The following is a 12,792-nucleotide window of genomic DNA, read 5'->3' on the forward strand; positions in this document are numbered from 1 at the left end:
ACCTCCGCCCCCTCAGCTGCACACAAGGGGTTGCCCCCAAGGACAGTGAGTCAGGGCACGCAGAGCAACGGTCAGCAGGAACAGCTGGGGTGTGGAAGCCACAATGTCACTGTGCACAAACACTAAGAAAACGATCAAATAGACAAAGTTGCTGGGTGCCGGCTGCCCACCCCCTGAACACTGCCTGCCTCCTAGCCTCTCCCCTTTCTTGCTCTTCTTCCCAAGCCCCACCCCCCTCGCCCGAGTCTATTCTGGGGAAAGGGTCCAGAGCTCATTCTCACTAGAGTGTAAAGGAATGCTGCAGTGTGCTTAGGGTCGGGCTCAAGATATCCAGGGCAAAGAGGCTGTTGAGGTAAAGTGGAGGCTTCGGTGACATGTAGGTTCGTGACCCCGATTTTAAAGAAAGACAAATGAAGTGCTGTTGAGGAGCTGGGGAGTAACAGGGATGGGGTCTTTCTGCAGATCCCACCTTGCACAAACAAGCCTGGAGGTCTGGGAAGGACCCAAGCCTGAGAGCTGAAGGCAGGGGGCTGGGGCACTCCAAGGGGGTGGCACATTCCTAGAACTCACAGAAGGGACTGCCCCTGACCCGTTTTGTAGCTCGGAAGGAGTCCTACAGCCCTCACGCCTCTCCCCGCGGGACTGCCCTGTGCAGACAACTCCCAGCTTCCTTCTTGAGGATCATCTATGTCACGGTCGAGTCCTCTCGGAGCCCCGACTGGGAGTGGACACGGGAGCACCACCTCGGGGAGAGTCTGAGCCCAGCAAGAGTGGACGCTGCTATGGATGAGCAATGTCTGTCCCGGGCAGGAAGGGCAGTGCGGGAACGGCAGCCACGCACTCATCCCTAATCCACGCCCGGGAAGTCACAAAGCCACTCAGTGAAAAGCCCGTGTTTACGGGCTGGGTTCTCCTCTAGGTAAAGGGTCCCAGGACCCGGGGAATCACAAATTTGAGAGCCGGGCCCTCATTCGGTGATCCAGACACAGCAGGATCCAGCAGAGTTAGGCAGATAGAGAATCACCAGAGAAGCCGAGGGCGGGGAGAAATATTTGTCAACTATACACAAGCAACTCTGGGATTACGTACGCACTTGCAGGCAGGGCCTGGATTTACACGGACAACTGGAAGTTGGACTCATAATTACACCTCAGGGCTATGCACAAGCAACTCTAATTAGCCTCTAGATGGGAAGGTAGTGACAATTTTATTTAGGGCCAAAAGTAAGTAATAAAATTAGGCAAAATGAGCCGCTCCACGCCTAAGTCCCCACACTTTGCAGAATAACGAAAGGCTTGACAATTGTAAACATCTAATAATTGTCACTGTTAGGAAAATCGAGGGGAGGGTGGTGAATGGCCTCTGACTCTTAAGCCTGGACATTTAAACTGTTTCATGGTGGACCCCAGTTGATAAAGAGTTTTGTTTTGTTTTTGTTTTTTTGTTTTGTTTTGTTTTGTTTTTTAAAGGCAACATTCTCTGCATCTGTGCCTCCTTGACAGGAAACTTTGCTCCAAGACACCGACGGGGGCGTCCCTACGCGCCAGCCTGCTCAGGAAGCGGGATCCATAAACACGGGCAAGATACATCCGAGGTAGGAGCGTATTTAGCTGTGATCTACCATAACGATCACCAGCAGCAAATGGAGCGGCGTTTAAAGGGCCTGTTGGTGTTATTTAATCGGTTATATTCACCAATGTAATCGACACTCTCTCCATCATCTCAATACACCCACCTCTCCCTCCCATACCATAAATAGATTAGAAAAAATAGTTTCCTTCTATGGCCGTGACCCCATCGGCTGCCAAGCTCGGCCTGGTATGAATCACTCCGGGCTCACCGCGACAGTATTCTCAAATGACTGAACGATAACGGGGCGGCACAGACACCAATAAATGAATCATGCCTTCCGCAAGACCAAACCTTTGGCTTTTACAGACACCAATTACAAAGTATAAAGAAAAGAACAAAGAAATTACTCAGGGTGTTTGCGCAAAGTTGATTCATAGGTTTACAGAATTATTACCAACTAAATTGTTTTTAGGAAGGCAATTAGAGCTGTGACCAGCTGCAGCACGGCATTGGCCTATCGACATGGGAATTTGCAAAACGGGGTGGGGCGGCCACCAAAGTCTTACAGGGCTCCCGGGGACCTCAATTTCTGTTTTCTCCTGGCGGGTTCTTTAAGACGTTTGTGAAATCCTCAAAACGTGCAGCCACATAAGCGATGTAGAGGAAGTAGGCACATATACCCGTAGTTTCAGTAAAAGATATTGTTACTCACTTTTATTTTTCATTCTTTAAGTGTAGCAGTCGTGGTAGAACACAGAGCTTCTCTCTTCTGTGATCCGGATTTTGAAACACATCGTCTACGATAACCAAATGCTCACACAATTTCTCCATGCACATCATGGAGATGTCTGCAGATAGTTCAGATCAAAGCTATTTTACCTACTATAAAACTTAGGGTGATGAAGAAAGAGCGTTCACTGGGGCCACATGCAAATTCTGAGCCTCTCTAACGAAGTGTGACCTCTGGGATGAATCACCCTCACAGGCCTTGGGTTGAACCTTGCTGGCCAGGCTTCCTGGACAAGCTTCTACAAAATGTGAAAGCATCCCCATCAGGGATATCAGATCCTCGTGGGCAAACCGACACAGGAGAGAATAAAACTGAGCTTACACCTGGCTTTAGGCTCTCAGGCAGCAGTCCCTCTTACCAGCAGCTGCCCGGACCATCATGGGTAAAGCCAGCAGGTGCCTTGGGCAAAGCCAGCCCCCGGCAGTGACCAGGTAACGAAGGGCCACTGGAACAGAAAACCTCTTTCAGGAAAGGGCAGTTTGCTTTCCCCCCCAAATTTCCTGGAAATCTGACTCAGCTCTCCACTTTTCTTTCTTCTGAAGATGGAGCCCGGGAACCCTCATTGGGTTCCCTGGTGGACCCCTGGGCAAAGCCAGGAGAAGGCTCAGGACTCAGTCCTGGGCATACCTGTGGGAGGCAGGGTCCCCACTGTGGCCTCCAGTCAAAGGACCTCAAAAGGCAAGTCCCCTTGCCTTGGTGGGTGGAACGCATGCATTTAAAAATATTCTACATATTTTATATCATAAAAATATCTATGTATCTTTCATATATCCAAAAATATGTGGTTTTATTTTTTTTTTAAAGATTTTATTTATCTGAGAGAGAGGGAGGGAGAAGCAGGTTCCCCACTGAGCAGGGAGCCCAATGTGGGACTCGATCCCAGGACCCTGAGATCATGACCTGAGCCGAAGGCAGACTAAACGTTTAACCGACTGAGCCACCCAGGCGCCCTGGTTTTATATTTTAAAGCACATATTTCTGTATTCCTAACCACTGACACCCAAACAAATCTGTTGCTGGATTTGTCACTTTTCCCGCCCCCCAAAGCCAGGGATGGAAACACCATCATCTCCTGGAGACCTAAGGACCAACAGAGACTTTCCCACCCATGAAGCCTCCGTGACCGGGATCGATGGCTCCCCATCGCTCACAGGGGCAGGTGAGGAACACCATAAATCCGCTCATTCGCCGACCGCTTCACTGTGTATTGAACATCTACTCTGGGCCAAGAGTCCTCACCAGGACCCAGCACGGCTGCCCCTGCCCCCATCACCACCAAAGTCCCCGTGAGGGATAAAAGATAGGGGACAACTTCTCCAAACTTAAAAGGCAGGGTGGGGACTGTTCGGAGATTGCGTCTGTCCGCCCAGCCCGGGGGGAGCCCAGTGCTGTGTGCCATGGAGAGCTAGCAGGTGCTTTTAGGGGATGGTGTGGCTTTAAGAGCTCAAAGAGCCAGCTCCTCGAGGCCAGAAGCAAACTTTATCCGGCATCTAGATCCCAGGGCCACTGGGGATTTTATACTTGCTACCAAATAATTAAAACTCTTCTGCTACTAGAGCTATTTCCCAAACCCACTGACACGATACTCATTGATTTTAGTTACAATACGTCTGAAGGGAAAGAAACTCCGACTCCACGTTCCCCGAGGCTCCGACACCCTCACCAGGCACGGCAGGCACCAACTCTAAGCCAAGCGACCCACCCCTTCTTCTTCCCACCCCCAACCCAATGGGAAAAAAAATCCATATTAGAATCTGCCGCAACATCAGGAAGATGCCATTACCCCTGATGCCTCCCCAGCTGCGTCACGGGAGCCACCCCAGCTCCTGTCAACATGTGGCGTCTCACCGTCGATGCCAGCTCCACTCGTGGGTGACACCAGGTGGGAGAGGGACCCCAAAAACACTCCAGGTCTGGAGCAGGTGTGTGCAGAAAAGAACGGCCCTACAAATTCTCCCTGGGGGGCCGGGGGCAGGCGGCGGCTGTGCCTTCCTGTCATTTCGATGCTCTAAGCACTGAAGCCATCAGAAGAGAGACCTCAACCTCCCAGGACAAGCATGGCTGAAGCAGGGGAGGCAGGTCTGCCCCTTAGTGCGCCTTTGACATTTCCAGAAGCGATGGTGGCCAGGAGGCAAAGCCACCGTTCCTGCCCCCAGACAGTGGAAACTTCCTTGGTGCATTCAAAATATGAGTTTGTGCCAGAGGCACCCTTCAGTGCTCAGGCCACTGTCTTGCCCACCTACGAAGCGGGTGCTGGTCTTCCCTCCATTTTATGGGGGTGCTGGTGGACGCCCGGGAGGGACGCGGCGCATGCCCCGAAAAGGATGGTTATCCCTGGGAGAGGCTTTGAGAGTAGCCTCGTTTCCGTTCCCTCCTACCCCCTCCCTGGAATAAACTCGCTTTGTGTCTGCTCACTAGCAGGGCAGCTCCCAGAGGGCAGGGCTCTGTCTATGGGGTCCTGGCATTCTGCAGCACAGCCCCTACATGATGACGTGCTGAATGGCTGGGCACCCCCTTCTCGACCCAGAGGGCCTGGAAATCAGGGTAAGGTGAACAGATCTGGTCCCTCCAGGAACAGCCCTGGGCCAGTGAGCAATCTCCTGCCCCAACATCGGATGGATGGTGGTGGTACTGGGGACGCAGACAGAGACACCAGCTCCTCGCAAATGAAAGATAGCCAGTGTGCTGCCATAGTGGAATGGCCCTGACTGCGCACCCAAGATCTGTGAGTGTTCTTCCCTAGTGAATGGCCCAATATGGGCTTGCAGTCTTCGGACGAAACCTAAACTATCACTGCCATGTCGAGTCTTACAAAGGTAAGGCTGGGGCTCGGGGAGTCGATGTGGTGTAGTGGGGAAGAAACTTTGGGAGCATGAGCGTGGGGTCAGGAAGCTTAGGTTTGAATTCCAAGAGAGCATCAGTTCCTGGCTGTGTGACCTGTGGCAAATGTCTTACCCTCTCTGAACCCCCCCTCTTTTTAAAATCTGTGTATCGGTGATAGCCAATAGCTCTCTCACAGAGCTGTTTTGCAGATTGAGAAAAATGCGTCACTAGTACCCCTGGCACATAGTAAGTTCTCCATATCCAACTAAGAAAGGGAGGAGCAGCAAAAAATCCATCAGTCACCCTGGAAACAGAAGAGAAAAGCCAGGCTGTGGCTCTGGGAAGGCCTGGGGATGCCCCAACCCTTTCCAGGCCCATTCCCGGGCACTGAAGCCCCTGCTCTTGTCAGCAAGCCGTTCTGGGACTTTTCTCAGCTTGGTGACAGACACTTCCACCAGCACCTGACAAGGCCCTGACGAGACCCAGAGGTGTCACAGTTTGGCTCTGTCGTGTCACTCGAAAGCAAAGTGAGGTTGCTTGTCAATGCTCCAAGCTGTCACGACTTCGTGAAGGGGTGCAGCCCACCTCGGGGAGGGGGCAGGGCAGCACGTGAAGACACAGGTGCTCAGAGAAGTCAAGCAGAAGACGTGCCCCCACCCCACCTCACCCCACCCGCCAGGGAAAACAAAGATCAGGGTCTTATTTTGATGGTTCACAGCCTATATACCCTCATTTGTTAAGAACTGAAATTAATTTTCAAAAAATGGGAGCCTCAGACCATCACTCGTTTCTGGGCTTCGTGCTCTGGGTCTTCTTCGGCATGGGACCTAGTGGGGTGTCTGGATGGCAGGGTGCTACTGACTTCACGGCCGAAGTTTTGTGCCTCCCATGCCCACCTAGCCCCCAACTTCCGAGGCTGGCAGTCGACTGCGGGAACGCAAGGGGGTCCCTGGCAGACCTTGTGGGGCGTCCTGCCAGCTTTGCGGTGGGCCTGGCAGGGACAAGGTAAATATTCAAGTCCCTCCACCTTCAAGGTCACGGTCCCCACATGGGCCTGTTTAGTCCAACATTCCCGCTCCTGCCAGCACCCCAGCCCCGGGACGGGGAAACCTTTTGTTGGTGCCAGCCTCCTCATCCGGCAGTGACCGCCAGGGAACAGGACAAGAGCGGACAGTTGAGACCAGTCCTCCCCCACCGTCACCACCAACCCCCATGAACACAGAGCTGCGCAGACAGCAGGCCACACTCCACAAGAATAACCTCTGAAGAGGCACAGCCCCCCAGCACACGGGAGCTCCTGTTACCCCGCTTTCCACTTGCACCACAGGACAACCGGTAAGTTCTGGAGCCAGGCTGAGCTTCCATCTCCCTGGGCCCCAGTCCCACACTTGACCCACTGCAACCCACGGAGAGATCAGGTCTGTGGGCAGGTGTCGTGGGGCCCTCAGAGCAACAGAAGAAAAAGAATTGCCAATACTTAAAAGCCAAGAGTTTTACATCAAAATCCAGCTGTCTGGGTCCCTGAAACGGAGAGGTCTGGCCACACAGGGCCCACGTGGCGGTTGTCCCCTCAGGCAGGACTCACAGCCCCAGGTCTCTGTAGCCCACCCACCCCAAGCCACGCTTCCTTGGCCGCGGGAAGCCTGGGGCACAGCGCTGGGCTATCCTCCTCGCTCCCGGGTGCACAAAGAGGGGCGGGCATGCCAGCATACAGGGCCTCCACAAGTGCCCCTAACTGTGCACTGGCACGTGCGCGCGCGCGCGCACACACACACACACACACGTGCATGCATGGGGGCACACGATACCTTTTAAGAAGCACAAAGCAGGCCCTGGGCTTTGATCGCCTCCTCAGCACGCGCACCATACAAGCGCCCCTGGCCGGCAGCAGCACGGCCTCCCAACTTGCACTTTTAAGAGTTACTTCTCTTCGGGCAGGACCCCAGACCGCGAGATAAAAACCCGAAGAGGAAAAGCCACGTGGCCCCTCCAGCTTGGGTCCCACCACCCGTAAGCTCTTCTACAACACCGTTTTACATGTTAACCACCGCGCAAACCAGGAACGAGGACGCGCCCCGGGCCAGGACACGGTGCGGGCGGGTACAGGGCGCACCTGAGCTGGCAGGTGCGGGGCTGCTGTGGGGCACGTGCACCTTGCTGTCCTGTTAAAGGTGCGGCCACCTCGACCCTCCCCAACGGACCTCCGCTCCGGGGCAGCAGCACACACCGCTCCGTTTCCCTTCTCCTTCCAAGGGAGAGTGCACCGGTTTGTACAATGTAAAGGGCAGACTGCGTGCGTGCACGCGGGAGCTATTACTTATTCTCTGCCTTGACAAACACTAAGTTCGGCCCTGACCCTGGGCCACGCTGGGGGGTGTGGCTGGCTTGCCCCAGACCTCCTGGGGAGCCATGGCCAACTGCCTGACCTGAGATCCAGTCTAGGATTTGCACCTCAACCTAAAACCCAGACAGTCAGAAAACATGTGGGTTAAAAGTCCCCGCTCAGAGGGCCCATGGGGGAAATAGCTCGAGCTAGACGGCCATAGTTTAAACCAAATCCTTGAAATAACTAAGCTTGCTCAGTGCCAGAGTCTCTCCTCCTAATAAATGCAAATCCAAGATGAAAACCGGGAAGCTCCTCAAGACGGAGCCGCCGTCCTTCCTGCGTGGTACACACGAGGCGCTCAGTAAAGGCCAAGGGAATGACGGGCAGGTGCCAACTCTGTCTGAGCGTGACCACGGGCCTTCACTGGGGCTGACCTCTGAAGGAGACTGAGGTTCAGCTCCCGGCAACTCCCTTCCGCTCTCTGGCCCCCCGGCCCCCTGGAGAAATAACTGAGTAAAGGCAGGGGCTAGTTTCTAAGAGAGACAGACCTATAAAGAGGTCAACAAGAATGCCAAAAAACACGCATGCCAGAAGGAACCCTTTCCTGAAAAGTCGCCTGGCCAACTCGCTACTGTCAGCTCTGGCGGGCTGTCACTGGAGTCGGCTGTTTTTAACCCCAGGACCCCTGGCTTTTTTAAAGAACAGCACATTTTTCTGTGAGGTATCTTGGGAACGGTGAACTCCCATCAGAGAGCATCCCTCACCCCTTGACTCTCAGAGAAAACCGGGGCCCCTGGAGTGTGCTCGCAGTATCTTTTATCTGGCTTCCTTGGAGACAGACCTGTTCCCACCCTCCCAAGTGCAACGGGGGTGGGGTGGGGGGGATGTTGCTGATTTCCTCCAGCCCCCAAGTTCAGGATGGACCCCCTGTGGGGCCCAAGTTCCAAATTCAAGAGACAGAGTGTGCGCTTCCTGAGAAATAACCCTGGGTCTGGGTCCAGGGTGCGTTCGGGACCGAGGGGCAAAGCTTTCCATTGCCACCTTCCCTCATCCCTAAAACCTGAGCTGGCCAAGGCTCCACCCAGCTCTGAGATTTAGGGCAACTGAGCGCCACACTAGGGACCCAGTGCTGTTCAAGGGGAGGGGAGCCATTTCTGGCACTGGGGCCTCCAGCCAGACTTTGGAGGGCAGAGGCCCCATCTTGAAAGCTGGAAGAATTTTCGAGCTCAACCGTCAGGGTCTCATTTTTCAGAGGAAACTAAGGCAGCTTGAGGAACCTACCGAGGGCCACCGGGACATTGCCCCACAGCCCAGCTCCGAATCCATCTTTGATGTTCTGTGTGCAAACAACCCCCAACTCCTATCACGTGAAATGTGGCCTTCCTTCCGTACTTCAAATTTTCCTCTCCATCTTTTTTGTACAAAGAAACTCCAGGCCTTCAGGCTTCCTCACCAGACCCTTTCCGGGAAATCTGATTAGCACTTGCAACAAACTGTTACATTATACCTGCATTTTAAAGATCATTTCCCTTCTTGCCCTGGGCTTTCTTCCAGTAAGTAGGGGGCCGTGTGTACAAAATACACCGCGCACAGTGACTCATGTTCCACCCTGGGGCCAGCTGGAGCAGGCCAGGGTTCCAGGCACTAACCTCCAGGGTCCCGCTCACATGCCCGACCCAGGGAAGCACACAGGTTGAAGGCAACGGATTTAACAGCACCTTGGTGTCAGCCAGAACATCATCAGGGCTGAAGGGCCCAAGAAGGGACAGGAATAAGAATGAATTTTTTTTTTAAGTCCTGTACACAAAGGAAGGCCAAGAGCAAAATGCCCGTGCCCAGTCCTCATAATGGTCAAGTTCTACATAACAGCGTGGATCCCTGGGGTGGGGAGTCCCCTAAGGCAGCTTTACCGAAGGGGGAAAATGAGGCACCGAGGGTACTGAAACAGCAATCCATTTAGCACTGGCGAGGCCCTCTCCAAACATGTGCGAACATATTTTAATAATATCCTCGTGCATTTCATTAGCCTCCTGAGTTCACAAAGGGCCTCTGGGAAGCAATCTGGTTTAATGCGACTCAGTTCCGCAAACGCCGGCTCTGGGCAGGTTCTCCTCACACCTTGCTGGCCTGGCGAGGGGCGCTCGGGGGTTGGGGGGGGGACCAGGCTTTCAGTTCTGGGACTGGAGGGAGGGGGGCACTCATGGATGGAAGGGCCCACCACCAAAGCAGGCCAGCCTGCCCCAGCAGAACCGGTCATGGGTTATTTTTACCTCTTATGCCTCACTGTACAAGCTGAGGGGCCACAAACTGTGGCAGCCGCCTGCGGAAACTGGCTTATGAGTCACCCAGTGACTGCCCTGCTCAGTGGTGGCCGCCTCTGACTCCTGGTCCCAGCTGGAAGCAGGCTGGCCCTTGCAGGAGAGGGCTGTGTGCTCCCCTGCCTCCGGGGCTTAGAGGTGAGGGTAGGGAAACTGAAGCCCCAGGTCCCCAAAAGGATGGGCTGGGGGAGGGGGGTCCAGGTTAGAAGGCACTCCACCCAACCCAACCTCCACCTGAGTGGGCTATGCATGGCGGAAGTAGAGGCTTATTTGTCTCAACTTCTGGATGTATAGGGCGAGTTGGTGCCAAGCTTTCAGCACCCCCTCCCCACCCTCGGTCTACCTCCTCCTTTCAGGGCAAGGCAGTCCCAAACGCGGACAGCCCCAAACTTTGACTCATTTGTAACCACGGTCCCAGCCAGGCTGAGCCAAGCTGTCCAGACAGAGGCTATTTATAGGTGCGTCGGGGACACAGACACTCACACAATGAGACACACACTCCGGATCCACCTTCGGCCAGACCCACCAGCGCTGAGCCCTGGATTCAGACACCCGGACACAAATGGTCCCCAAGCCCCCAGAGCGATGCACACACTCAAAAGACGTACCCAGACCCGGACACAGGCAGAGACGCAGGAAGACTACATATTCCCGGGACAGACTGCGACCCAGACACACAGACACAGAGAGACACGGAGACGCGCCAGACCCAGACAGAGACACACAGACACGCACACTCCACAGACGCAAGGAAACCCACTCACACAGACCGAGACATAAGCGCCACGCACACTCCAGACACACACCCCGGGCCCCAGACACCCCGCAGGCCAGACAGTGTCTCACACGCTCGCCACCCCCCTTCCCCCAGCCAAAGTTGATAAAGAGCCGGCCTAATTGCTCCATCGAGACTGCCCCTTAGGGAAATAAAATGGAAACTTCACGGATCCGACCGCCCCAGCCCTCCCGCTCCGGGCGCCACGCCGCCCTCCGCGCAGCTCGGCCCGGGGTCCGAGTCCCAGCGGGCGGGGCGCGGGCAGCGGGGGCCGTGCCAGGCTCGCCGCGCCGCGGGACAAAGCCGGGCCGGCCGCCAGCTGCCGCGAGCCAGGAGGGCGCGCCCGGGGCGCAGGGCGCACGGCCCGAGGGGGCGCGCACGGCCGGGCCCCCGCCCGCAGCTGCGCCCGGACTCGGGGTCCGAGCCGGACGGGGCCTCAGGGGAGGGGTGCGCGGGGTCACTCACTGATCTCCATGCTCTGGAACAAAGAGCGTTTGCAGTTGCACGTGCAGGAGACATTGGGCTGCCCGGCGGCGAGGGCGGCGGTGCTGTTGACCCCCATCAAGCGGTGCATGGACGGCGCGGCTGCTCGGCGCGGGGCGCAGGGGGCACGGGGGCGGCCGGGGGGGGTTCCGGCCGGCGCCCGGCGCTCGGGCCCCGCATGCAGGAGGCGCGCGGCGGGGAAGGCGCACCCCGGCTCGCCGGGCTCGGGGCGCCGCCAAGTTCCCGGGGCGCCGCGGGACTCAGTGCGCGGGGCCGCGCTCCCCTGCGCCCCCCGGCCGCCCCTCGGCAGCCCCGGGGGCGTAGACAGTGCCCGCGGGTGGCGTCCGGGAAATGGGCTGGCAGCCGGGGCGCGCGCTGCCGCCGGGGCTGAGCCTCTGCTGCTGGCTTCCCGCAGCCGAGCGCCTCCGCCGCCGCCTCCTCCTCATTCAAGTCCAAGGAGATCGGGTTTCGCTCCGAGACCGCGGTCGGAGGCAGGCAGACGGTCTGACGTCAGCGCTAGACGGGGCTGCCGGTTCCCACCGCGCGGGGGCCGGGGAGGGGGCGCGCGCTGCGCCAATCCCCGCCGAGGTTCCCCCGCACCCCCTTCCCGGGCCGCGGGGCGGGGTGACAGGGAAGGGGGCGGGCTCTTAAAGGGCCAGAGCTAGGCGGACTGCGTAGACCCGGGACCAGCGGGGAGAAGGAAGGGTGCAGCGTCCCCGCCCCTCCTGGGGTCAGTTTGCAACCCCTGGCCTGAACACGCGGGTCCGGGGAAGCGGGACTCGTTCCCACCCTCAACTCCGCGAGTTGCGGGTGCGTTCTGGGACCCCGGAATCCTTGACCCGGGTTTAGGGGAAGCCTGTCCCCTCCCAAAGGAGGTCCCTGGACTCTGGGTACGGGGAATTGGAGAAGATGGGGGAAGTCCTCCAGATCACCCATTACCTGATTTCGCAGGAAACTCTCCGCCTCCAGGTCTGCAGCCCCACGAGTCCTCTGGTCCCCTGCGCCCCCTGCGCACTTTAACCCGACCCCAAGGAGGTCGACTAGGTCACACTGGAATTCGCATAGACACGCCCCGGACCGCTCGGAGAAACGCCCGGGAGCCCTTGTCATGTAAATACGTGTCGGGGACTTGTGTAACGCCCCAGCCGGCGGGGCCCGGGGCGAATCCACTCCCATTGTCTGCTGCCCGAAAGGCCACCGGCTGTGGGGACGCGCCTCCGGAGTTCAAAAGGGGGGGTGGGAGGAAGTGCGGGGGTATACTTTTATTTCATTAAGTTTTAATTACACAAGCGCTACAAGAACACATTCTCCTGGTTTAAAAATAAATGAAAATATTACGTCTGGGGCCCTCTCCCTGACACACCTCCAAACTCTCAACAATTTGGTGTGTCCCCTCCGAGACTCTTGCCTAAATCTCTCTGTATTTTACCTGCACTTGTGGAGCGCCTACCTTGGGCCAGAAACTTACCACATATTAACTCAGCCTGATTCCTACTCCCAGAGGCAGGAATGTTGTTATCCCCATTTTAAACACTTGGGAACTGGCCTGGGGAGTTGGTTGCTTAGGGCCGCACAATGGAGGAGCCTGGTTTTCACACAAGGCAGGTCTCCGGGGGTATCTGCACCCTCACATAGTTTTCTCCTTCTTTAAATATCCACATACTCTGGCAATTCCTGGAGTTTAGTAAGGAGCAGAGATTCCTTT

The 12,792-nt window shown here is 56.5% G+C and overlaps 1 protein-coding gene across 3 annotated transcripts in view; it reads right to left on the bottom strand.

Annotated features, from left to right (window-relative positions):
- Window positions 1–12,149, bottom strand: part of PMEPA1 (prostate transmembrane protein, androgen induced 1) — a 51,020-nt gene extending 38,871 nt beyond the window's left edge. The window contains exon 1 of one of the 3 annotated variants that reach the window (XM_027622466.1): window positions 12,027–12,149. Coding sequence is in view for 2 of the 3 variants with exons in the window: in XM_027622464.1 (XP_027478265.1) it covers window positions 11,070–11,178 (109 nt within the window). In the remaining variant the exon portion in view is untranslated. Of the gene's footprint in view, window positions 1–11,069; window positions 11,599–12,026 lie in introns of those variants that run through there. The other 2 variants (XM_027622464.1, XM_027622463.1) reach the window with 2 other exon arrangements.
- Between the last annotated feature and the right edge of the window lie 643 nt (window positions 12,150–12,792).

The sequence above is a fragment of the Zalophus californianus genome, chromosome 8, assembly GCF_009762305.2.
Source record: "Zalophus californianus isolate mZalCal1 chromosome 8, mZalCal1.pri.v2, whole genome shotgun sequence".
NCBI lineage: Eukaryota > Metazoa > Chordata > Mammalia > Carnivora > Otariidae > Zalophus > Zalophus californianus.